At 35.2% G+C, this 27,425-nt stretch overlaps 4 protein-coding genes across 8 annotated transcripts; 1 reads left to right on the forward strand and 3 right to left on the reverse strand.

The window, feature by feature from the left end:
- Positions 1–1,338: 1,338 nt before the first annotated feature.
- On the reverse strand, positions 1,339–4,640 carry LOC127801411 (beta-ureidopropionase-like). The gene is made up of 6 exons (XM_052336537.1): positions 4,431–4,640; positions 3,297–3,404; positions 2,781–2,969; positions 2,460–2,687; positions 2,145–2,369; positions 1,339–1,840 (listed from the first exon to the last, which is right to left on the reverse strand). Exons 1-6 carry the CDS (start codon positions 4,572–4,574, stop codon positions 1,484–1,486), a joined length of 1,251 nt encoding a protein of 416 aa, XP_052192497.1. The 5' UTR covers positions 4,575–4,640; the 3' UTR covers positions 1,339–1,483.
- Positions 4,641–5,610: 970 nt separating this feature from the next.
- On the reverse strand, positions 5,611–13,727 carry LOC127801410 (beta-ureidopropionase-like). Of its 5 annotated transcripts, XM_052336534.1 has the most exons (8): positions 13,565–13,713; positions 12,025–12,037; positions 11,731–11,838; positions 8,199–8,231; positions 7,221–7,409; positions 6,899–7,126; positions 6,585–6,809; positions 5,611–6,271 (listed from the first exon to the last, which is right to left on the reverse strand). In XM_052336534.1, exons 3-8 carry the CDS (start codon positions 11,824–11,826, stop codon positions 5,915–5,917), a joined length of 1,128 nt encoding a protein of 375 aa, XP_052192494.1. In that variant the 5' UTR covers positions 11,827–11,838; positions 12,025–12,037; positions 13,565–13,713; the 3' UTR covers positions 5,611–5,914. The 5 variants fall into 5 exon arrangements, with proteins under 5 accessions (XP_052192494.1, XP_052192492.1, XP_052192495.1 ...); XM_052336532.1 differs by lacking the exon at positions 12,025–12,037 and having other exon boundaries at positions 13,565–13,727; XM_052336535.1 differs by lacking the exon at positions 8,199–8,231.
- Positions 13,728–15,825: 2,098 nt separating this feature from the next.
- LOC127801412 (uncharacterized) lies at positions 15,826–23,777 on the forward strand. The gene is made up of 6 exons (XM_052336539.1): positions 15,826–16,193; positions 16,349–16,444; positions 20,670–20,710; positions 21,860–21,974; positions 22,409–22,489; positions 23,515–23,777. The coding sequence occupies exons 1-6, from the start codon at positions 15,996–15,998 to the stop codon at positions 23,572–23,574; spliced, it is 591 nt and encodes a 196-aa protein (XP_052192499.1). The 5' UTR covers positions 15,826–15,995; the 3' UTR covers positions 23,575–23,777.
- Positions 23,778–24,751: 974 nt separating this feature from the next.
- LOC127801237 (uncharacterized) lies at positions 24,752–27,077 on the reverse strand. Its single transcript, XM_052336167.1, has 4 exons — positions 26,858–27,077; positions 25,613–25,784; positions 25,221–25,337; positions 24,752–25,061 (listed from the first exon to the last, which is right to left on the reverse strand). The coding sequence occupies exons 1-4, from the start codon at positions 26,965–26,967 to the stop codon at positions 24,942–24,944; spliced, it is 519 nt and encodes a 172-aa protein (XP_052192127.1). The 5' UTR covers positions 26,968–27,077; the 3' UTR covers positions 24,752–24,941.
- Between the last annotated feature and the right edge of the window lie 348 nt (positions 27,078–27,425).

Raw genomic sequence — 27,425 nt, forward strand, 5'->3', positions numbered from 1 at the left:
AAAGTATTTTAAGATTTTTATTAAACTATTTGTTAATTTTTTTAAAATGTATTGGATGAAGCATGGGTCATTTTTTATTATTTGTAAGGATTAAAATAAATTTTTTTAAAAATAAAAATAAATAAATTTATCTAGAAAAATTTCGATGAAAAGTCACATAATTTATTTTTTAATAATCATCAAATAAATATAACGAATATAATTTAAAATATTTTTCATATTTCACATTTTTAACAAACATTGCCTAAAAAAATTATCATCTCAATATCATTCTTGTTAAGAAAGTGTTGAATTTGTTAAATTATCTAATTATACGTATTTTTTTAAAAAATTGACAACCCTTTTTTATAAATTATTAATTATTTTTTAAAAAATGTAAATACTTTTAAAACTATAACATTTTTATTATGTATAGAAAAAGTGTTTATAATTTTTTAAAAATAAACAATTTTTATTATATAGAAATATTTATAATTCTTAAAAATTATAAACACTTTTAATTTTTAAAATGATTATAATGTTTAAAAAATAATTGATAGTTTATGAATAAATATTGTTAATTCTTTGAAAAAATTCTCATAACTATTAAGTATAAAAAATTAATGTACAAGTAACATTATTGTTATTTAAAAAATATCATAAATCCAAATCATAGAGAATGTGCACTCTTATTACGAAAATATCATTTAAACACTAAAATTTGACATTTATAATAAAACTCTGCATTAATGTCTTATATTACTTGTCGTATTAATATAAATATACAATATATAAATATAAAATGTGAGTAAAAATATTAAATTTAAATATTTAAATAATATTTTTGCTTTCACTAATAGCCCAAAAAATAAAAATGACTACATTAAATAATCAAAAACGAATATAAAATTCATATTTCTCGTAAAGAAAACAACTACTCCAAAACAAGAAGCTATAAGGTGGACTTTTCTCCAAAAGACTCTTGTTCCAACATAACACTTTAAATCAAAAGAAATATAATAGTTTGATAAATAATTTAAAAAGTATAATATTTTATTAAATTATTTAAAAATTATAATACTTTTAAAATTAAAAACCCTACAACTTTTGCTACTCAACAACACAATCTTGAACCACAACCCAAATTATATTACCTCAATCCTCCTACAAAACTCAAGGGCATAGAGACTATACGAGACTCCCTGTTTTACGAAAGTTAATACAAGATCAGATTGTATGCAGCCTTTTATTTACTTTTTTGGGGGGTAAAGAAGTTGTTTCTCCGGTTCGAACCAAAAGGGTACCCTATATAAAGTTTGAGCTTTGGATACACATTTCAGGGGCAAGAAAGAGCAGGGCTTAAGGAAAGGTTGAAGTAATTAACATTGAGCTCACAGATAATGGATTCTTCATCACCACAACCAACAAAGGTTTATTCTACACTGGAAATGGACCAAAGCAGCTTCACATTGTTTCAAATACATGGAACCTCAGATCAGATGGTTTACTTATGCAACAAGGGATCAGAAATGACTTGGGGCTCAAAGTCAGGTTTAATATACCGGGCAAGAAGCTCAGCATACATCTCATACCGAGCAGTCATCCGAAACCCCCACTTGTCTTTCAGCTGCCTGCAGAGGTTGAGATCCATGTCTGATATGATCAGCCCCTCCCTGTAACGGGAGAGAGAGGGCGTGCACGAAGCATCTGGTGCTGAAAAATGACTGGATCCGTAGAAATGCCCAAAATCTGCATGCTGAGGCTTTCCATCGCCTGATGTGAATGGATTCGGGAAGATCTCAGTTCCAACACGATTGATTGACCCGACAAAGTAACTATTCGCTATCGCAGCATTTCTAGCCTGCAAAGTTATTTGTTCCAAATGTCAATTTAATCCTGACTAACAACATAGAAAATATCAAGCAGATGCTGTAACCTTGCAACATTTGTGAGCATTAATTCCAATTGTTGCATTTGAAACTTAAATAGGATCAAGTAACAAAGTTTTTTCACTAGAAAGAGGAAAAGAAGCACCAACAGACTGTTCTTAGCAAGCAAAGAGATCCGGATGTTAGCACTTTCAATCTAGCTAGGATAGAGATCAACAGGCAAATTGATTGAATACAAGCAATCTAGTCATTTACAGAGAAGGATTAAAGGAAAACCTCGATAGGCCACATTGGTTCACTGAGTTCACCAACAGTAGCAGATGGATTGAAGACAATCTCGGCGCCATTCAAGCCAAAAGCCAACCAATTCAAAGGATGGTGCCTCCCATAACAAATGTTGACGGCAATCTTTCCATAAGTTGTCTCAAACACAGGGTGCCCAGTGTTTCCTTCCATATAATATGTGCTCTCATTGAAGTCCCCAACTCTAGGTATATGGTTCTACCAACGAAACAGTTAATATGATTTTCAGTATGAAAAACCATAGTGATAAAACAGCACAAAGACGAAACCACAAACTGCAGCATTTACCTTTCGATGCTTGCCAATAATGTTGCCGTGATTTCCAATTATCACGGCAGTGTTCCAAATAGTCTCTCCATGTTTCACATCTCTCTCAAGAATTGGATTTACTATTACCATGTTATACTTTCTTGCAAAATCCTGGAGAAATTGTGTTGACTCTCCATCATCAGGCTCTGCAAATTCACACCATCTCTTCTCACGTGTACAGAATGCAAAAGGCATCATCCACGCCTCCTGTATTAGAATTATGGACAAAAGTATTCACAATTCTCAAAATGTGATGGAAGTCAATTCACAAGAACAGTCAATGTCCACGCTATGACTTACTTGCAAACATAAGATATTAACTCCAGCAGCGCCTGCAGCATCAATAATTGGACTCAATTTCTGAAAGATGGCCCTCTTTTGGTCCAAAAAGGGCGCAGTTGTTGGAAGAGCAATAGAGTTTTGAATAAGACCAACCCTGACTATTCGAGGTTCTCTTAATAATTCCTTGTCAGCATGGAAGCAGAATGCCTGCCAAAATAACAAAAGATAACCAATATTCAGAACCACCGAGAAAATTGGAATATGGATAAGAAAACTTCAACCTGGCTAAAGAATACATTTTCGTTAATAGAACACACAGTTTGCTGCTTGATGCTACATAAACCTACATGGGTAAACACTTTGCGGAAGGACATCAAAGACCCTACTAGTAAGTAGGTCAACACGCCAATATAGAGTTGCCCACATATAAGTTGGTAAGGTTGATTCTTCAAAAAAAAAAGTCTAAAATCATATTGCCTGAGAATTATCTCCATAGACCTGTACATACTACAACAATAAATGATAAATTCCTACCTGTAGATCAAAATCATGTTTTGATGAAAAAACTTTGGCATGCTCAGGGAGAGAAATGGTTTCAACCGCTCTTCCGCAATTCAGCCCCAACAGCATTCTGCTGACTTCCTGCCAAACACAAATTCTTGCATCAGGACATTCTGAATAACCTCGAAACAAGCATCATAAATCAATGGTAAATAGAAATCGAAAATGTTATGCAAACAGCATGGGGGAACATATAAGTAGAAGTTGAGAAATGGAAATCAAACTTGAATTTGTAATGAAAGTTTGGGCCTACAATATCAAAACTTTTCATGTACCAAAATAATACCTTGTCCTCCAATGATATCATTAATGAAGTCGACCATCCTTTCTCTTTTGTCACAACTCACGAAACCAGATGAATATTACTACCTCTTGGAATAATTCCAAAAATCCAATTAGCACACCAATTTATGGACTTACAAACCCAGAAATGTTAAATCAAATTCAGCACTCATTTCTCCAAACAACCACCATCCCCTTAAATTTGTGGCTTTAAAATTAACAATTTCATTAGAAGTTGATCAGTTAACAGTATGCTGAACTGAGAAAGGGAAAAAGAAATATTATTCATGCTTTATTGGGAACTAGGATTCGTGGAAGGAATTGAAGGAAAGAAGAAAGAAAGTTATGCATATCCAAATTAAAATGAATGTACATAGATACATAGATTATACTATTTTCTTTTCTTTCCCCCTCTTTTTCCGAACTCTCTGTTCCAAACATAGCCTTAGTTCATGAACATTGATAAAGCTGTGATTCCAGATACGCACTGTTTTCATTGAATAACGGTTCATACTGTTGAGATATTGAATGAAAGAAAAAACTAACATCATCTGATCGTGAAAATCCGAACCCCTGTTCTAAATCAGCAAACTAAGCAAAGCATCGACCAATCCAATAGATGCTTTAACACCCATACTTAATCCTTGAGAGAAATTAATTGTGCTCCCGTTGAAAAGTTTCATACTGTAAACTGTTGAATAAGATCGCAACTAACACAATTAAGCAAACCAGTGCAACAATTTCACAGCATCCGCAGTTGCCGGAAACCTCGAAAAAAGCAACCAAAAGAAGCACGGATTCTGATTTAAGTGCAGAAGAGTAAACCTGGAAAGCTCGGGGGCTGAGGGACGCCCGGAGTAGGCTATGGAGAGATTCGAAGCCACAAATCGATCCATCGACTGAGGAATTCTCTGCTTCAGAGTCTACTTTTCCGTGCTCTCTTCCAATCTTCTCTTCGTTTGTCGCCATTTTCGATCTCGATCGGAGACCAATGAATTGAAAAGAGTGATTTGATTACGTAAAGGAACTGATCTTGTTTCTGCTTTATTACCACTCGAGCATTATCATAATCATCAATTAAATCATAAAGTCTTTTGAGTTTTTTCAAATAATATTGCTTTTTAATAAATAAAAAAACTAAAGTAGTCTCATTTTTGTAATTGTTTATTAAAATAGTATCAAGTATGCCAGCAATAATGTCTTGGTGTTGTTTAACAGTATTTGATTGATTACAATTTGACTTTAGAGTGTAAAGATATGACTAATAGATCATTATCTGTAAAATAATTTATGGGCGTTATTATGTATATATTTACACCATTATATATGTATGTTGAGATTAGACATATTGTCTAATCTTATCGTGATTATTTTTTTGAGACGGAGATGATAAGATTAAAGACAATTTTATCATTCCCACAACTAAAGTTATGAATCAATTAAAATCACTCGATCTAGACTCTATATTCATTTAAAATTTCGAATTCAAGTATTAGCCTGTTTATTTGATAAATCTTAATAATGAATACATCTCCAAAATTAATTATCCGTAACTCAATTAATATATAATATATATTGTTATATATAATATTTTATATAATTTTTTTAAAAAATATATAATATATTTTTAACAAATACAATACCAAATAGTCATGTCAAAATAATTATATTCATATTCAATTCGTTTAACTTAAAAAAAAAACGAAAAGTAAAATTGTATAAACAAGAATAAGCAACATATGTTACAAAAATTGTTATACTATTCCGCAAACATTGCAATATCATAGCACAGCGGGCCTCCACTAAGTTGGAATACCATCAGCCAGGGGCCAACAAAGTCACATACGAGGCTCCAACATTATAATAGTCAAGACAGAGTCGTATTTATTTGGGTTCTCATATTCAAATCTATTTTCTACGCAATTACTGTGGATCAGAATCAGATTTACCTTCTTGTCGAAAATCATCGAATCGAGCGGCAAAAACCCCCGCAAGAGAGGGCATCTGAAGAGAGAGTCGTATTTATATACAATAAATATACAATTTGGGTGACAATGTTTACTACTCAAGAGGCAAGAGAGTAGGGCCACACTACATAAAGCTTGAGCTTTCCATACACATCTCACAGCAAGAGAGTAGGGCCTAAAGAAGAAGGTGCAAAAACAGTATACATGCCCACTGATAACACATACATATAACGGATGCTGCATCACCAGTACATCCAACAAAAGTTTATGTTCTAGTTCTACACTGGTACTTGACCAAAGCGTCACATTGTTTCAAATACATGGAACCTCAGATCAGATGGTTTACTTATGCAACAAGGGATCAGAAATGACTTGGGGCTCAAAGTCAGGCATAATATACCGGGCAAGAAGCTTAGCATACATCTCATACCGAGCACTCATCCAAAACCCCCACTTGTCTTTCAGCTGCCTGCAGAGGTTGAGATCCATGTCTGATATGATCAACCCATCCCTGTAACGGGAGAGAGAGGGCGTGCACGAAGCATCTGGTGCTGAAAAATGACTGGATCCGTAGAAATGCCCCAGATCTGCATGTTGTGGCTTTCCATCACCCGAAGTGAATGGGTTCGGGAAGATCTCAGTTCCCACACGATTGATTGACCCGACAAAGTAACTATTCGCTATCGCAGCATTTCTAGCCTGCAAAGTTATCCATTCCAAATGTCGATTTAATCCTGATTGAGAACTTCTAAAAAATTAAGACTGCGCAAATTTAATGGCTGAAACACAACACTTGTGGGGATTGATCATTTCTCCAATTATTTCTCGTGAGACTTGAATAAGATCAGATAGCATGTTTTTTTCACTTGATAGAGGAAATGAAGCACCAACAGCTCTTCATTTTGAACTCTTCTTAGCAAGCAAGAAGATATGGATGTCTACACATTCAATCTAGCTAGAATAGAGATCCAAAGGCACATATATCATTTACGTAGAAGGATTAAAAAGAAACCTCAATAGGCCACATTGGTTCACTGAGTTCGCCAACAGTAGCAGCAGGATTGAAGACAATCTCGGCGCCATTCAAGCCAAAAGCCAAACAATTCAATGGGTGGTGCCTCCCATAACAAATGTTGACAGCAATCCTTCCGTAAGCTGTCTCAAACACAGGGTGCCCAGTGTTTCCTTCCATATAGTATGTGCTCTCATTGAAGTCCCCGACTCTAGTTACATGGTTCTACCAGATGAAACAGTGACTATGATTTCATTATGAACAGTATGGTGATAAAACAGCACAAAGATGAAGCCACAAACTGCAGTATTTACCTTGCGATGCTTGCCAATAATGTTACCGTGATTTCCAATTATTACAGCAGTGTTCCAAATAGTCTCTCCGTGTTTCACATCTCTCTCAAGAATTGGACTGACTATCACCATATTATATTTTCTTGCAAAATCCTGGAGATATTGTGTTGACTCTCCATCATCAGGCTCTGCAAATTCACACCATCTCTTCTCACGAGTACAGAATACAAAAGGCATCATCCAAAACTCCTGTATTGGATTAGGGGAAAAGCTATTCATAATTCTTAAACTGTGATGGGGAAATAAATTCACAAGAACTGTCAACGTCCATGCTATGACTCACTTGCAAACACAGGATATTAACTCCAGAAGCACCTGCTGCAACAATAATTGGCTTCAATTTCTCAAAGATGGCTCTCTTTTGGTCCAAAAAGGGTGCAGTTGTTGCAAGGGCAATAGAGTTTTGAATAAGACCAACTCTGACCATTTGAGGTTCTGTTAATAATTCCTTGTCAGCATGAAAGCGGAATGCCTGCAACAAGAAATAAAAAAGCATTATTCAATTTTCCTTTTGCTTTTTTTTTTTCTTTTCCTTTTGTTTGTTGGCAGCCAAGCAATTAATGAAAAAACCTTGGACAAGATCCAAGGAGACTGATGGTTCAGAAGGACAATACAGGTCTGCCAAAGTACAATAAAAACAGCTAAGACAAAATATCTCCTGTTCAAACATAAAGACTATTTATTCAATGGCCACGTTAAGTTCCAAAAACTATTCTTTCTATAATCTGTATAATCTAACCTTAGAAATGTTTATTAGCCAAGTTACAGTCAGCAGTGAGTTTTTCATGTTTATTTTGGAAATATACTCCAGTTATTTACCTCATGGCAATCTCAAAGTTTCACTTAAACTAATAGGAATGGTAACTCAAATACCTTAGCTTCTATACATATCCTTGAAATTGGAGTAGTTTATCAATCCAAGCTCCATCCAAATTCATGCACAAAAATATTCAAAGCAATCAATTCTGAGGCCTTTCTACATGCACACTGAAGTGAACATTAGCTGAGTCAATAAAGATGCCCTATGTTTTTCTTACTTCCATATGACTAACTCTCATCTTGCTCCTTGAACAAGTCTTCTGCATGACGGACAAGCTAACTCCATCAAAAATCATCTTTCAAGTATCCCTTGTGTATTGTCCTCGAACAGTACTCATGAAGTTTGTAATACCCGAGAATTTGCAAAGGAATCAAGAGTGAATTATATTGGGGCAAGAAATGGAATTTACAAATAAATTGAGGTTATAGGGCAATTTCTTACCATTATGAATGACCGAATCGATTGCAGAGAGTGCTTTGGAACCGACATGTCCAAGGAAAATAAGATGGTGTTAACGAGCATTTCGAGGTATGATTTATGGCATCGAAATAAATTGAATTAGAAATAATTTTCGGTACAACTAAAATACAACTATGATTTAGACTGAAAAATCGAATTATTGCAGGAGACTTTCGGAAAGTCAACGGAACCCCAAGGAGGTTCATATTTAGTATGTAGAACAACCCTTCAGTGGTTTTAAAAAGAAACAAAAGGGTTTACGGCCAAAATGAATATTCGAGCCTAAATGCAATTTCCCGAAATTGCCAAGGAGGTCGAAAGGATGTTGTTTCCAAATCTTCAGGGATGAAATGAAAGGTTTAGGACTTGAGGGTCATAATGGAACTATTGAGAAGCTCAAGGGCTTCAAGAAAAGGATTAAAGTGCAAAATGAGAAAAGGTAGGGGTCAAAGTGCAATTTTTCAAAAGTTGGAGATGAGTAATCTGCCATAGCCGACCAAACTTCCTCCACTATCTCTCATCACCGAATTCGGTGACGAAAGACTCGAGGAAAGTACCCTAAGATGCTCTTGGGTCGAGCCTAGGCCGACATTGGCCACGAAGACGACCAATTTTGCATGATTTCTGGCCATTTCTTGGCCGAAATTTCGATGCGTTGAATCTGTGTTTTGTGGCGTTTTTTGATTAATCTGGGGCAGGTAGAAGCCTTAGGGAGATTGGATTGACTAGTCATGAGCATTTGAAGGCTCGAAATTGCTTATAAATAAGGGTATTCGAAGATGGCCGAATAGAGAAGAAAATTAAACTCTCAGATTCGAGAGTTCGGGGAAAAATTGAGAGCAACGGATAAGGGGATTTTGTTCCAGAGGATTTCTTGTGAAATTTGGGCAATTTTCGTTGAGAGATGAGGGAGATATGAAGTTTCGACGAAAAATTGAGCTTCGCTGGAAAACAGGTTTGAGCAGTAAGAAAATGGCTCCAATCAACCGATTTGAAGCTATAATCTTGTAGAGGATGAAGAAAGGAAAGCGTAGGTTCAAACGGGAGGCAAAACGAAGCTCAAACGAAGGAGATATGGCTAAAAAACCAGGCGAAATGCAGTTGTCCAGCGTGCTAAAGGAAGAAGACGACCGGCGCATGCAATGCACGTGCCAGCTAGGCCCCGCGAGTGGGGGCACGTCCGGGCTCGAAAAATTATGAAAAAAATTTCTAAATTCATGAAAAATCGAGATCTAGAAGCCTGTGCAAAAAGTTTTAGTTTTGGCCTTCCTAGTTTCTCGATTTCCACAACGACTAGCCTCGTTTTGCATGCAAACAAAGTTTCGAGGTAAGTTTTGGAATTTTCTTTTGAAGTTCATAGAATATTATGAATTTTTGTAGAAAAATATTGGAGAAAACAGTTAAAGAGGTATTTATTTGAAATTTTAGAGGGAAAAATGGGAGAAAATGAAGGAAAATAAGAAGAAAATGAAGTATTGATATTTTCTGTGAATAAATATGATTTATAAGATTGTTGTGCTCGAGGATTAGTGATTTGTGCAACTTTTGAGGTTTGGCATGAAAATCAAGATCGAGCAAGCAAATCAAGGCGGTGCACGTTTTTCAAGGTATTTCAAACTTCGTGCTAAAGGTTAGTGGTTTTTTCCAAAAGCTTATACATGTTGTATCTTGCCTATGTTGAGCATGATAGTCATGAAAGTGGCTAAGTTATACGTATTATATGAGCATCCTATCATATTTATACATGTATTGTTGCATCGATGGATTATAATTTTTGCATGGCACGATATTCTTGGCATATTGATACTCGTGCATGAGATTGGGATGTCACCCTGATAGTGTAGCCGTAATTCCCCAAGGGCGAATGATAGAACAACGTTAGGATTATCCTGAAAGTAGATCCGAATTCTACCTAGGGTTCCGTGCCGGGCCAGTGAGCCAGTGAAGTTATACTAGGACATGTGATCGTTCATGTTATTGCATCATGCATTCATGTATCATATTATTAAACCCTCACTAGAAGATTCATCTTCTAATTGGGTTATGCCCCTGAAACATTCAAACGTTCCAGATAGGATTTGTAGCTATGGCAAGGGAATGATTGAGATGTGACGGCACGTGGTGACATGGCTGATGGGTTCGACGAGTTGTTCCAGTATATGCACCTTCATGAGGATTCAGGATAAGTTTTTAGTCATGTTTAGAAGATTATACTATATTGATGATCATGTATAATTGTTACGGTTTAATGTATTTTTGAAGCGTCATTAGATTGTATATAAGGTGCTTAGTTGTTATCTCTTGATGATAAGTCTCTATGTATTTAAGTATTTAATGATACATATTCTTATATTATGATTAAGTGAATTTAGTTATGTATCATATCAGGTTTCGATTTTAAGCTTCCGCATTTGTGATGATTATCTGTTTTAACTTATTGATTCTTATTTTGGTATGCTGAGAAGGTAGAACGGGATTGTTGGGAAATAATTTATATTGAGTTTATGAAAAAAATATATATATTTCTGAAATTCCTAAACTATTTTATGCTCGGGAAAAGCGGGGCGTTACAAAGTTAACTGTTATGAGGACCCATCTAAGGAAACAAGTATCTAAATCTACAATAAGAAATTGCTTTGGTTGCGTCGTTGCTCCTGATTGCTAGTAGGAAGACCAAAGGTATCAAAATGGGTTTACACAAGCAGCACAAAAGCAACAGTTAGCAATGCTCAACTGGATGTAAATAATTTGACTAAAATGGGGGGGCTTTCTTCTGCTAAAACAAAGTTTACATACAGCATAAAGTTAATCTGCACGCTGGAAGCCTTTGGTAGTCCCTCAAGAAACATAAGCATAGATTCCCATAGTGTATGTATATCAGGACAAACCAAGACATAACTAGAAAGTAGACACAATGGAAGTATCAATCAAATTAAATTCATTACTTTCCAGGACAGGCAATTAAGTGATCAATTATCTAAGGTCTTTATAGGGGCCAATAAATGTTGTATAGATTTCGTGTCACCCTCCTCTCTTAGTTATCTAAGATCTTTATATCATTGAATAGTCAGATTGTTTCTCAAGTTCTCTTATATTTGAGGGAAACAACAGAGAATAACTTGGTTTATTCTTTTATTATAGATGCATATAATTATGATGACTCTACATTTTGCAAACATTTTGCTGCTTGACTAGTCAAATTGTATCTCAAGAATTTTCTCATAATTACAGAAAACAAGAAAGAATAACTCAGATTATCCTGCTATTACAGATGCATATAATCATAATGGCCCCATATTATGCAGACAAATTGCTGTTTGATGCTACATAAACTGACAAGGTAAATACTTCCATGGAACGACGCCAATACCCTACCAGTTAGTGCATCAACACAACATGGAGCCGTCTGCACATGAGCTGGTCAGGTTGATTATTCCAAAAAATTCTAAATCATATTGCCGGACAATTATCTTCAGACCTTTATATTCTATGACAATAAATGATAAGTTCCTACCTGTAGATCAAAATCATGTTTTGAAGAGAGAACTTTGGCAGGCTCGGGGAGAGAAATGGTTTCAATCTCTTTTCCACAATTCAGCCCCAAGAGCATTCGGCTGACCTCCTGGGGAACACAAATTCTTGCATCAGGATATTCTGAATAATCTCAAAACAAGCTTCATAAATTAATAATGATTAGAAGTGGAGAAACAGTCTGCAGATGCTGCAACGTGTTTAGGCAGTATGCAAACAGCAGAAAGGGGGCATATGTGTAAAAGTTTCAAAATGGCATTCGAGCTTTTGTTCGTACTGAAAGTCAGGTCCTGCAAATAAAAAAATTTTCATGTATCAAACTAATGCCTCACCATGGACAGTCCTCCAGATATATCATTAATGAAGTCAACCATCCTTTCTCTTTTGTCACAACTCACAAAACCAGATGAATATTACTACCTCTTGGAATAATTCCAAAAAACCAATATGCACACCCATTTATAGCCTTGCAAACCCAGAAATTTTAATCAAATTCAGCGCTCATTTCCCAAAACAACCACCATCCCCTCTATTTTGTGGTCTTAAAATTAAAAAGTTTCATTAGAAGTCAATCACTTAATAGCATGCCAAAAAGAGTAAGAGAAAAACAGATATTAAGTTATGTTTTTCCGGGAACTAGAATTTGTGGAAGGAAAGAAAAAAAAAACAAAGTCACGCATATCCATATAAAAATGTATGTAAATAAGTTATATTGTTTTCTTTTTATTCCCCCTTTTTTTCCCCAAAAAAATCTCATTCTAAACGTACCCTTAATGTTCATGAATAATAATAAAACGGTGATCACATATATGCACCATCACTGATACTTCTAACCACAAGGGAGATTAAATCAGTTCTCCTTGAATAACGATTCATGCTCTTAGGATATTGAATGAAATAAAAAACTAGCTCATATAGACCAAAATTGTATGCCACTAACATGGAAACACGTGGACAATAGGAGCACCTCGACACCCCAACATCTCTCACGTGGAACACCCGCTCATACAGATAAGTCAAATGCCTCGTAGGCTAGACTCATATGTTGACCGTGAGGATAAAATCAAAGCCAATCAGTTAATGAAGGACCAACTTACATACTGATAAGATCCCAAATATTCCCAGAAAATGAAAATTACTCTAGAATACTAGTGATGCCAGATAAAACATAATGTCAATAGTGTAAGATAGGGCAATTGCCATCTCAATTCGTAACATCACTAACTGAGTATCTTGACTATATAATTCTATAGAAACCAAGACGCTATGGATCTGTAAAAGCGACAGCCACTAGGTAAGAGGAGATTTATTCCCTCATTCCCTTACATAGTACCGCTTTGACACTATATCTTCCTCTCTGACTTAAGCATCACATAGTGTTTTTTCAGAACTCTTCGGGCATTTGTTCTGTGTGATTGCAGGTCCACCCTCAACCTCCAACCACTCGGCCGTTGTTCCAGGTCAGTTCCAATTTATTACTGATGATTTTACGCCCCAACTAACATCACCTGATCATGCAAATCTGAACCCCTGTTCTAAACTAGCAAACCAAGGGAAGCATTTGACCAATCCCAGAGATGCACTAACACTGATACTGAACTCATAACAGATATTAGTTTATTTCTCATCGATAAATTTCATACTATAAACTATTGAACAAAACCACAACTAACACGCCTGATCATGCAATCTTGAATCCATGTTCCACATACCAAACCATAAGAAAATCACTGAACCAATTCACAGCACACTCAATTGCCACAAAACCCCAAAAAAGCAACCAAATGAAGGACAGTTTTACGTGCAGGAGAGTTAACCTGGAAAGCTTGGGGACTGAGGGACGCCCGGAGGAGACTATGGAGAGAATCAAAACCGCAAATCGACCCATCACTGAGTGAATTCTCTGTTGCTTCTGCTTCTCCGCTGCCTCTTTCAATCTCCTCTTCATTTCTCGCCATTTTCAAAGCCAAGCGAGGGGTTTAACTGATTGATATTTTACATGTGATATATAATATAAGTTGATAATATAAAATATAATTATAAATGACATACCCTCGAGTGCATAATAATATATTAATATTTAAAATAACCTCACCCAAATTGATGAATCATAATGAGACGAGATATATTTATATTATTTATATACCTTGTATAACTTAAGATGTACATAAATAATGTATAAATAGCACAATCTTTAAACTAATCGTCAACTTCTATTTTTGAGATTATGATATAAGTTGATAATATAAAATATAATTATAAATGATATACCCCTTGAAATACACAATAATATATCAATATTTAAAATGTCCTCGTCCAAATTGATGAGACATAATGAGATGATAAATATTTATGTTATTTATGTGCCTTGTGTAATTTAATATGTACATAAATAATGTATAAATAGCACGATGCTTAAACTAATCCTCAACTTTTATTGTTTGGGATTATGCATCGGAGGGATTTGTAGTTTATATCTCGAAATTGCCCCACGTGTATATATAAATTTAAATTATATTTATATAAATTAGGCTAAATTTATATTTTGTCCATATATATTTTTTATTTAATTTTTTATTATTTTAATTACACTCCTTGTATTTTCAAATCAGTTTAATAATTATACCTTAATCCTTTTTTTTTTCATAACAACTCACAATTTTTATTATTTCAAGTGCCCTGTTAACTTGCATTTTTTTAATCAATTTAATTAATATATTTTAATATAAATAGAGTATAATGTATATTTTTTTATACGTAAAAGTATGATAGTTAAATTAATTATCAAATGTAGATATAACGGTATAATTGAGATAACGAAAAATTTAAGTTATCATGCAAAAAAATATCAAAGTATAAAAATTAAATTGATTCAAATATCAAATTCAAGATGTAATTAAAATAACGAAATATTCAATTAGTCACATAAAAAAATATAAATATATAAATATAAATTTGATCATATAGATTACTTTTCTATGTTCTTGACTTCTATTATTGTGGTTTTTTAATTGCATGATTTTGCTATTTTTTTTGTTGTCCCCGATTGGTCGGTTTTGCAAGCATTTACTTTATAATGTTATATATATAATATATAATTTCTAATAATGTCATATTTTTGTTGTTTATAATTATTAAAAATTAATAAATAATAAATTTTTAAATTATATTTGAAGGGATAGGGATCTCTATCATTTTGGTTGTAAGTTATTTTTTAAGGATAAAAAGTTAAAGATTGAGATAATGAAAACCATTTAATTTTAAAATTGCTTTATTACCATCTCTAGATGGCATTATTGGGGATGAATAAATATTTATATTTCATAAATATAAATTTAAATAATCTGGATTTTGTAATGACCTTCAAACTATAAATTTAGATTAAGGGATTTGATTAAACTAAAGCAAGAAATATAGATTTAAAGTTTGGGTTATTCCAAACCCAAATGATACTTTTAAAGGATCCATTAATTATAGGTTAATTCAAAGACTAAGAAAAGGAAGAGATTTATATTTTTATTATCATTTTAATCGTAAATATCATCATTATTATTTGGTCTCAACCGTTGAATTATAATTATTAGTCGACCTTATATGAAAAAATTCCACGATCATGATTGGGGTCCTTAGAAAAGCTCATGAAAAAAGAAAGAGATAAAAGAGGGAAGAAATAAAGTGATAAATAATAAATACAAAGAATAAAAATATTTTAAATATAATAATTTATTAATTACGAGATATGTATATATTATTTTTCAATCGAATAAGTGACTCGTGAAATTTACCTGAAATAGAAGTAAGAAGAATTTTTTGCAGACAATTGACAATTTAAGTCGTATAAAAATAAAAATGGAAACGTTTTTTAATATAAAATAAAAATAAAAAAATAGTTAATTTTTAAAAATATAAATATAAATAATTTCAAATCAAGAAATGAGTTAGAAACGCCAAAACATCATCTCTTATCCCTTATCCGTTTCCGTAAGATTGTTGACAATTTCGCTAATTTGATATTTATTTATTTAATTTTTCATGTCGGTCGCCGCCTTAATCGGTTACAACCTGTCATCGACTCCCACGTGTCCGCACGCAACGGCATCCTCCTCCAGCAGCAGCAGCAGGTGAGAACTCCTGGAAAGCAGATGGCCTCCAATGGACGAACAGAGGAATCGAGAAGGAAACTTTAGGGTTTTCTCTTACTAGGCTTCCGGGGGTGGCAATTTTCTCAGCGCCGAGAAAGTTCGGGAAATGGCGAGAAACGAGGAGGGGGAGGGCTCGTATAGAGGTAATAATGGTTCTGAGACGGCCACCATCAGAGTCAGAGCGAGGCCGGATCCTTTCTTGGTCGTTTTCCGATGCTTCAGCTTCATCACGGCTATGGTAGCCATTCTTTGCATTGTCGTCAACGTTCTCTCTGCTGTGCGTTCCTTCAAGAACGGATCAGATGTAACTTCTCTCTCTCTCTCGATGAAATCAAAATATGAGTAAAATTAGAAATATATATTTGACATGCGTTCATCTACCTGTCCGGCGTCTATTATTTCTGTCTCTCTCTCTCCATGCAGACAGGGAAATTATTTTGCTCTATTGGTTGACTGTAGATATTTGATGGCATATTTCGGTGTTATGCCGTTGTGATTGCATTCATCGTCGTCGTTGCTGAGACAGAATGGGGATTCATCATGAGGTTTTGGAAGGTTAGCATATCCTGTCTCTAGATTTAGGGTGGGTTCAATTTGTTCCCCAAAAAAATTGAATTTCCTATATCAAGAATGTTACAGGATACATCTGAATATGATTGGTTTCAGTTTCACTTATAATACAATTAGCAAATGGCTTTGCTTTTGACTTTTGAATACACCAGAATCATATGTACACGGGTTCAAGTTGTGGAAATAACATATTTGCCGGGGGAAAAAAAAAGCAATGGGGAGGATGTGTGCACCATTAGAACCCTCTCCTCAACCTCGAATCAGTTACTACAGGATATGGGCAATTACTTGTAAATTGGCAGAATCAGTTTGGCTTGGAGTGCGTCAAGTCGGAAATGAACCTGGGATGTACGGGTATACTGGTCCTACCCCCCGTGATTTGTAATAACTCTCTTGTTCCTTTATCTTCATCTTGATGCCCATTAGATGGGATAGCAAACAACCAAATGACCCACCTCTTTATAGCAAATCCTATGTATGAGCAGTTTACCTGCAAACCCTTGGTATCCATTGTGCCCAGAATACCAAGAGAATTGCCTCTAGGATTGTCTACAGTTCATAAACCATGTGTGATGGAAGAAAACTCTTTTTTCCTTTATCTCCACCTCTCTCCAAAGCCATATTGCTAGTCCACGGATTCCATGTCTTGTAGTATCTAGGTTAACTAGGTTGTTTATGTGTGTGGTGTGACTGATGATTTGATTCACAATCTAGATCTAATAATCCACAAGAGAGGACACTGAACAAACAAGTGCTCAACTGTTTACGTGATTTGGATTAATTCAATTGAGATCAAGATTTGACTGACATAGGAAGTGGGATTTCACAAATTGCAAATTGCTCTAGTAACTCTGAGTTATAAGTAGTTTTTTGTTTAATCTGCAGGATCAGACTACTGCTGTGCTTTTGCAGAGGTACAACTGTCATAGTTCATTAAGATTTTAGTATAACTTTAAGGACTTGTTCAAATGCTTATATACTTTCACTTCCCAGTAGAAAAAAAAACCTAATCTTACTAGATTTTGATCTGATATCATTTCTTGATGATACCTTCTTATCAATAGAATTTTATTTTATATTCAATATTGAAACCCACTTACTGATCAATGCAATATTGTCAAGTTAGCATCCACTAAGAATACTTGGAGAGAGTAATCACCATTCAACATCAAGATGAAGTGGGGAACCAACTTAATAAACTCTGAAAAGGGTCAAAAGCTTAGGTTGCGTTCTTTTTGTTTTTCAATTTTAAGTTTTGAGTTTTAAATTTATTTTCAGTTTTCTGTTTTAGTAGTCTATTTTTAGAAAATTGAAAACGCGTTCTCTTTGTCATTTTGAAAAACTATTTCTCAAAATAGAAAATTAGAAAACGCGTTCTCTTTGAAATTTTGAAAATAATTTTTTAATGATATTTTATTCAATAAATTTGATTATTCAGTAAATTAGAAATATTTAATGTTAATATATTATTAAAAATATATATACATTTTAAAGTTAATGAATTTTGTAATATTTTTTCCCATTACGATAATAAAATATGAATAAATAAATAAATAAATGTGTTTTGAGTTTAGAATTTGTTTTGGATGAAAACACTCAAAACAATTTTTTGTTGTTTTGAGTTTTCCTTATATATATTTTTTTTGTTTTCAAAAATGCATTTTTAAAAATAGTAAAGACTAAAGAGAACGTGTTTTCATTATTTTAGAAAATCGAAAACTAAAAATGATTTGAACATCAAAGAGAATGCAATCTTTAGGGTTTGTTCTCTTTGTTGTTTTCAACCCGTTTTGAGTTTTCAGTTTTTCAAAACACTGAAAACGTGTTTTCTTTTCTATTTTCAAAAACACATTTTTGAAAACAAGAGAAAAAATTGTAAAGAAAATCCAAAATAACAAATGTTGTTTTGGGTGTTTTATGTGAAAACGCACACAAAACAAGGAAAACGCACACAACCTCCCCCCTTGCCTCCAATCTCGCATCTCTTCTCTCTCTCTCTCTCTCAAGCCTTGGTCAAACATCGCCCTACCATCTTCGTTGCTGCCATGAGCTGCCATCAACCTCGTTGGCCACCGCCATCGATCGCCCCCTTCCCCCCAAATCTAGCAGACCCCATTTCTTCTCTTTTTCTCCTCTCCTCTCCTCTCCAAAACACCCAAATCTCGCAAACACGAAAACAAAACACTGCCTTTGCCACCACCGTCGATCGTGCCAGCCGCCATTGACCGCCCATCGTCGCTCCCTTTGCATCGCATCCAACATCACCACCTCTACTTTGTTCAATTGCCGACTGACCATCGCGCCTGCCACCGCCATCAATCGACAACCCCAGCCACCTCCCACCACCATCGACGGACAACCCCAGCCACCGCTACTGTTTGAATCGCGGCCTCCCTTTCACCGATCATTACTTCCATCTGTGATTGATTTTTCCTGTGGCTCCTCATCTTCTGTGTTTTGAATTCTTTTGTGATTTATTTATTTTTTTGTTTTGTTTTATTTGAATATTGAATATGTAATATTTAGTGTAATATGATTTTTTTGTATTAATTTTTTGAATGATTTATAATTTATTAATAACTATTTATAATTTATTTTGAATTAAATTTATTAAACAAAATATTATCAAATGAAGTTTTTTCAAAATTTCAAAGCAAATGTGTTTTCTAATTTTTTGTTTTAAGAAACAATTTTTCAAAATGATAAAAAGAACGCGTTTTCAAAATCTCAAAACAGACACTCAAAACACAAAACTGAAAATGAATTTAAAACTCAAAATTTAAAACTGAAACATGAAGAGAACACAACTTTAGGAAAAAAGAATGTTGGGTTGTATTGGAGGGAACAGATAAGTAGGTGAAAAATGGATGATAAGTCCAACCAAAGTTTATGAAATTTGATGCTGGGCAGCTGCGGCAGCCTGGGCTCGGTCATGTAGAGAAAATAGAAAAGAAAGGATTGCAACTCCTTAGCACCAGTTAGTTGGCATGAGATCTGTCTCCAAATGTCTTTACTATTTTAGGTGGTTCTATTGTGACAGTTTAAGAAGTTACGTAATTATGTGCTAATGTTGCCAACTTTGTGATAAAAGTTGTTTTCGTTACCAAGTAGATATTGGCATGCTTATAAATCCTTTTCCTTGTTTTCTCTTAAAAATATCACTATCCTTGGACAGATTCCTCACACACCACACCCCCCCCCCCCAACACACACACACACACACAATACTAGAATGGTGCCCATGTCTTCAGCTATTGTAGGAATTTTTTGCCAGAGAATGTTATGGAAAGTAAAATGCTGCAACATTCTTATGGGATCAGCATCCTGCTAGATAGATATGTTATCAGGGATTAAAAATTTGGGGAATTTTAAACGTACAAGTTTTCAATGTCGTATAGCATTCTGATTGGGAATTATTGACTGCCTTAAATATGTAGCTGGACTCTACTTAAACTTTTTTTCTGCTGGAAGTGTGCTTATGTTGGGATCAGTGCTGTGTAGAGAGAGATTCTCATAGGTTGTGGAATTTAGACTTACAAGTTTGCTTGCTGTATACCATTCTCTTTCTTACCCTTACTGCTGTGCTTTATTGGATTGGTGAAAATTAATGGAGGCTCCTTTTCTTACCACCCCCCCCCCCCCACGTAAACCAATTAAACCTTGAAAGAAAATTAAACTTTGAGCATCTAGTCTGTATCAGTTCAGGTGCTATATTATTAGATATTGTTGAAATTGAAGCATTGTATGTAAAAAGCATCTATAGCCTGAAGGAAGGCATTCATGGATTATCCAGATTATCGTATAAATGGAATGTAAGTATGCATTCACATGTGTAATACTTATTTTATATTTTAATAGTGCATATGCATTACCTGTAGAAAGAAGAAATAGGTATATGCATATTTGTCACCTATACATGTATATATCATTTTCCATATAAATATATGCATCCTTGTGTGAATGTTAACTTAATATGAAGTTGTGACTAAGGAAAACAGCAGATCTTGGAGACTTTTTTATTCCCTGCCTATCTCCGCCTATTATTGTTGTTATACCTCATGCCATATTATTGGTCATTTTCCAGATTTTGGAAATCCCCACTCACTCTTTGGAGACCCCCTCTTTTATGGCATGCCAGAGAGACTGTCTTCCCATTGTAATTGTTCTCAGCTTCTGTTTCTAATTTTAGATTTCAATTAATCATGTGCAGGTGTTGGAATATTGGGCTGGCAGGGGTATGCTGCAGATCTTGTATGTTAATACTTTTCAGCAAAGACCTCTCCGATTGTTATTATTTCCTCACTTTAAAGTACCTGTTTTTGTTTGGTCTTAAGACATGATCAAATACAAATTAAACTTGATTAGTTTTTTCTTATATATAAATATATAGCTGCACTTTTTTAAATGTTTTAAATTGCTTTGTTTTTCCAATTGTTGGAGATAATCCTAAAATTAAATAGATAAAGCCGGACAAAGGAAAAGGAATTCAAAGATGCAACGAAGATAAGAAGATAGGGCAGAAGATATATCCGAAAATATAGGGGTTTGATTTACTCCAAATCTGTTATTGTATTTTAATTTTTAAATACTCTAATCTTTAGCTAAGAGATAAGAAGTATAGCTGTATTTAAAGTAGCATTGTATCCTAGAAGAGATAGAAGAGTTTCTGTGCATTCGAGTGTTTTCAATCAGAAATCCAAGTCTGAAATTGTTCATGGTATCAGAGCTTGGTTCTCGATAATCAGCACACCAACTTTTCTCAAATGGCTGGCTCCTCAACCACAAGTGTAACCTCCAATATAGGTCCTCCTACAGCCTCGCGATCGATTCTTCCAATCTCTTCTCCTTCTTCCTTCTCGTTAGATCACCATACTCTCCAAATCACACAACATAAACTTAATGGGACCAATTTTCGAGAATGGTCTCAAGCCTTAGTCTCAGTAGTTGCTAGTTGGGGTCAACATGAATTCCCCACCTCCAGCAATCTCCATCCATGGCTATATCCTATATAAGGCCATTATATTTTGTGTCATGTTTAAGGGTTTTCCACCAAGTATCCTTTGGGCCTCTTGCTTGTTTTGCTACAAACTTCCTCTATTTCATCCACTCATCTTATAGGTGTGTCTATCCATCTTCTTCTCATATGTAATCCTGTCTCTCTCATCTTACCTTTAATTGGTGCTGTTGCAACTTTATTAGGTATAATCTTGTTTCTCATTTTGTCTTTTCTTACATGGCTGAACATCCACCGTAAAATCCTCATCTCAGTTACACACTTACCCTCATATTTTTCTATTCATATATATGTATTTGTAATTAAAAATACTGTGAAGGAGAAGAATTAAATTATCATAGAACTTCTTATCCTTGCATTTACATCGATCTTGTGGTTCCTTTCAGTGTTGCTGTAATGACAAGAGCTTACCCTGAGGACTCTGGCAAGCAGGAGCTTATCCTTCTCCAAAACATATCATGTTATGCACTTCTTGCCTGTGGTGTTGTTTATATTATTTCGGTAGGTTGCCATTTCGAGATTAGTCTGGAAGATTTTTTTTCTTTAATTATTGTTTGATTGTCTTGCTGATTTCAATATCGAATGGGATGTCACCATGTTGCGTAGGTATGTTGCCTATAATTTGTGAACTTCACTGTGATTTTAGTGGAAGAAAACTGAGTTTAAAGGAAGTGTTAAAACTTCTCTGTTGCTGTAGCCATATTTGTAAAATTTTTGTTCTAGAAAAAGTACGTGACATTTATTTGTGTTCATTGAGTTCTCTTTGATTTAGCGTTCTCATGTTTTACTTGTGTCGCCAATGAATTAAAGAACCAAAAGATAATGTGGCAATCAGGGACCACTAAGGATTACCAAACCATCTTTTTTTGGTTTGAGCCATGCTTGTCCGTGCAATAAATTATATCTGATGTGTATTTTTTAACCTTTAAATTCAGGGAATTTTATGTATGGGCCGTATCAAACGTGCTCGCCAAAAGAAAGAATTATCAAGGGAGCAAGCCGTTAAGGATCTGCAGGTAACTAGCATGTGCTCGCATTTTACTTCAGAGTCCGTTTCCAGGCTAGTTGTTACTTTGTATTCTCTGCACTAATTTTTTTTAGGGGATCTGCAACTAAGCTTAGCATGTATCCACTGTTCAATGTTTGCAGTCCAAGTCTAAGATTTTACCATAGTTCCTCAAACCCGCATTCTTTAGCTTAAGCTGTAATTATTTTCACTTCCCCTCCCCTCCCCACTTGCATACTGAAATCTACCTCAAACCCAAGTGCCATCCATCGAAAGAAGATATGCTTTCAGCTCTTGATGGCCTTCCCAACAGACAATTAGATTATTTAGATATTTTATGCTTATGATGATATGATCACTCTAACGAGGTTAAGCAGTAGGCAGTTGTCAGGTCCTGAGGACTTGACAAGGAAAATTCTCTTACGAGGAAGAGAAGTAGGGCAGAAATGAGGAGGAAATGAGAGAAGAATGCAGAGAGGGATAGAGAGAACAGAGAATTAAGGGAGAGAAATTGTGTGTGTGAGAGAGAAAGTTATATTTTATGAATTTTCATCGATGCCTTCTCATTCAGCTGGTTTATAGCTAATCCAAGTAATCAATGGCGCCAAATAAACTGCCGGTTATTTAAAGTACAACGCAAGCAGCTGCTTGAGTACAACAGCTACTAACTGCCTTACAAAGAATTACAAATTTACCCCTAGTACGACCGTAGGGTCCTGACAGCAGTCATCCTAATGTTGACGGCCATTCTTGATATTTGAAGCTGAAAATTAACTACGTTAATAGTTTATTTATTTATTTTAAGACCCTCATGGATAGCTGCCACTGCCTTCACGCTATACTTCTTTTGTCTAGCTCACATACTCTTCTATTTCCCGTATGATTGGTGAGAAACATTGCATTTATACTTCCCACATCGGTTTAAATTAATATCATTGCTAGCTTGTATGTTGTGCCACAGCCAGTGCTGTGGCCGCTTGGGATTGTTAGTAGTTTCAGTTGGGTTCCATACGTGCTATTTGTTGTCAAATGCAGGAGTTAGAGCAGCGAAGAGAGGAGCTTGAAGCTTTGTTGTTGGCTGAAGAAAGAACCTGAGAGGCTGAGGCTGGGGACGGGGGCAATTCAAGGCCACCCATTCTCAGGCTTCAACAGCGGCCATAAAATGAAACTGATAGTTACAGATTACCAATGTTTGTTCTTTGTGTATGGTGTAAGGTTTTATAATGTAGCTTCCTTGTAACAGAGAGTTGGAAAAGCATAGTTAATGATCCTTCTTGCTGTTTTGGATTTTAAGCTAATTTTATTTGCACGGATACGTTTTATATTTGCATAGATACGTTTACCCACCCACACATACCATTTCCTTGAAGGAATCCTTGTTCCAAGATGGGGGGATTAAATGCAATTTGGGTACGAAATTAGAGGCCAAATCTCGCTCGCATTGCATGTTGTTTGGATCTTTATTATTATTATTTTTTTGAGGCTCTACGTAGTTTAAATTTAGCATTTAAAATCCTTGCAATTTGTCTTTCCTTTTCCCTTGTAAAAAGTACTCCACTTCTATCAGTCTGGAGTTTAATGCCACTAAGGCACAAACAAGCTTGGCGTTATTTTTAATGTGCTTTCAATGTCGGATATAAATTAATTATAGGAAGTTTAGTTGAAACTTATTATTTTTTATTTTTTTAAAAAAATATCATTAGTAACTTTGACCTAATGGAAGATATTGTTAAAAAAAAAAGGTAAACCACAAGGTTTGAGAAGCTAAATTTAAATCACATGAGCTCTTTGAAAAATTAATAAAAGAATGTGAGGATATGATTTAAATCTACCCAAATTAAAAATGCAAACCCCTAGATGGTCGAGTTTGAAAAACTTGGACTATCGCAAAGTTGTGGGTTGAAATTTACCTTTGTGCAGGTGTCTATAATCTATATCTATTTCAACTCTTAAGATTCGATCTGCGAGTCACTTGCAAGGGTGTGGGTTGGGATTTATCTTTGTGCAGGTATCTATAATCTATATCTATTCCGAATTTTAAGATTTGCCCTGCGACTCACTCGTCAGCTCAGACCGAAGATGTGGTGGGCAGTGGGATGTGGAGAGGATTTAGAGTCAAATTTAAATGTTTCCAACAAGAAGTAGGTAATTGAATTTAGATTTCGAAATGTTAATAACAAATGACTGGTCAAATTCAAAGGAGGGGAGTCTTACGTGTCCCATACAATATGGGGACTCTTATTTGGCCCAGCACCAGACATCAGACCAGGTCTCGATGAACGTATCTTTGATAATTTGTATACTCTAAACAAACATCACCATAAAGACAAATACAAGTAGAAACTTCATATCATCCAGTTATTCATACAATAATGGGTAATAGCAAAAGAATCCACACCATTTTAGATCATCATTTGAATGACTTAACTGTAATGCAAATTGAATATATAGGTGGGTAGCTTTCATTTTCGCTTCTTGTTTGATGAACCCACACTTCGAGAGAATTCCAAGAGCCCTTGCCTGAAAGCCCCCAGATTTACCCCATTTCCAACCAAGATGCTGGTCACACCCATTTTTGAAACCTGCAAAAACATACACACCAAGGTTATCAGCTTTATTGGGTGATAATGCCTTAGAAGTTGAAGGCCTAATCTGTTAGAAGAACCGCAATAAATGGAATATTCTCAAGCTAAATACGGCAATAAATCATAGGAGGAAACCAACAGTGTGGATATTTATACCGCATCTATGTTCCGGTCCTCGTCATCGAAAAAGAGCATTGAATTATAGGGCACCCCAGTCCTCCTGTTAATTCTTTGAAAGTGTTCTGTCTTGTGAGTCCAACTGGAAAATATTTCCTGGAGTATCAAAAACACGTATTTGTAAGTGCTGGATAGACAAAAAATTACTAGTAAGTCATTTTATTAGATGAATCTACTTAAAAGCCATACACTCCCAGGAAATTTTCAGCCATGAGAATGATGGTTGCATAGACAAAGTAATTTTGTCTTCAGACATTTGCAGACATTTACTCTCCATTGCCTACTTGGCCACACAATTTTTCAGATTCAGACATAATAATGGCGGTAGAAAGCTGAATGAACTATCATCATAAGCATTACTAAAAGCTCACCTGGGCTACAAACATTGATCTTATGTCCAGTTTGTCAAGAAATGACTTTGCTATATCTGCAGTTGGCGATCTAGATGCAATAGCAACATCAACTCCTTTCTCCTTAAGAGCATATAAGATGCCTTTGGCATGGGGGTACAATGAGGGCATTTCACGCTTGGATCGGCATTCACTGACAAATAATTAGACACTTACATCAGCACTGAAGTCTTGGTAACAATCATTGAAAGAAAAAATAAAACATTTCCGCCTTTGTTTAGTGATGTTCTAAATTAACGAAACAAATGAAGCCATGAATTAGGTCTTAACAATTCTTGTGTGAGACAGTTTGTGGAAGCTCTAAGAAAGGTACGAGATGAGTTGGCAGGGCTGCTTAGCAAGTAGAATACTTGAGTGATGGTTTATAATGTGGATGGTCTATTGAGTTTGGAGGTGAGCTGAATTGATTCTTTCTGAAAATCACATTAATGGCGAGCCATGCAATCCCTAGATAAATAGAATAAGGCCGATTATCCCATCTTAGCTGGTATGGCAGTGGATAGAGGAGGGATAGCAAAGGCATTATTCGAGCTTTAGTATCCACGAACTTCTGCTTATGTTCCTATCATATTACCTATGTTTGCCAATAAACTTAGAATTCAGATACACGCAAATGACAAACGTTTGAGCATGGATTCCTACAATAGGTTTTAGAGGAGTGCACCCTCAACCATAGCTCGCTTGCGAAAGATATTTCTTTTGCAAGCTTCAAATCAGATTCCCAGACCAAATTCTTTGCATCCAATGGAGAAGACACATCAGTTTAGCTTCCTCCATAACACTAAAAAATCAGTGAGTTCCTCCGATACTTGAAACACTCTCCCGCCACGGGACAGGAATAAGTGAAGACAATAATCTCAAATCCGCATAATAAGCTTTCAGGAATCATAAAACACTGTTCATCGAGAAATTGAGATTTTTAATTGCGCCTTTTTCTCTGCCTGAATTCCCTTAGCATACAAACGTTGCAGAATCTAAACCATATTTCACCATCCGTACGGGCAACACCATTCTATATGCACAAACCCTAGTACGCAACAGAACAGCGACGAACATACAAAACAAAACTCAATTACAGATAAATGACAAGGAATACAATCGGAAGCAAAAAGGATGACAGAAAAGGAAAGAAGAAATCGAAGAACAAAAAATGTTTAGTCGGAGAAAGATTGCCAAAAAGAGAGTGAAAATTAGAAGGAAATTTACCAGTAGAAAGGCCAGACAGTGTAGTCGAGATCGAAGACGACCAAACGAGGCAACACTTGAAACATTGCCATGATCTCCATGGCCTCGTTCTTCACCTTCTCATCTCCCATCTCTCCCCCTCTCTGTGTGAACGATCAACGAAGAGAGAGAGGCCTTTGGCGACCGTCGCGTCGGCGTCTCTGTAGATTTTTCTTCTTCTCTCTGTGGAGTCTTTATTCTTGCGTTTCATTGGCTGGGACAGAAGATTATATTTAAGTATAAATATTACTGGGTCCATGATAATATATATTTTTCTTTCTTGTAAAAACTCAAAAAATCCCTTAATCATAATTAGCATTTGGCCCAGATCTATTTTATTCTTTTTAAAATCCATAGTTGTTAGCTGAATGAACAGATTTGTTGCCTAACTCAAGGGTGATTATTCGAATATATATAATTAATCATGCATATTCATATGAAGATATAATTGAATCCATAATTTGTAATATTCTAAACTCTCGAACATGCGGTAAACATACATTGCATTTAGTGGACCGATCTTGTGTGTTCCACAATAATGTTGAAATAC

This window comes from Diospyros lotus, chromosome 5, assembly GCF_014633365.1.
Source record: "Diospyros lotus cultivar Yz01 chromosome 5, ASM1463336v1, whole genome shotgun sequence".
Lineage (NCBI taxonomy): Eukaryota > Viridiplantae > Streptophyta > Magnoliopsida > Ericales > Ebenaceae > Diospyros > Diospyros lotus.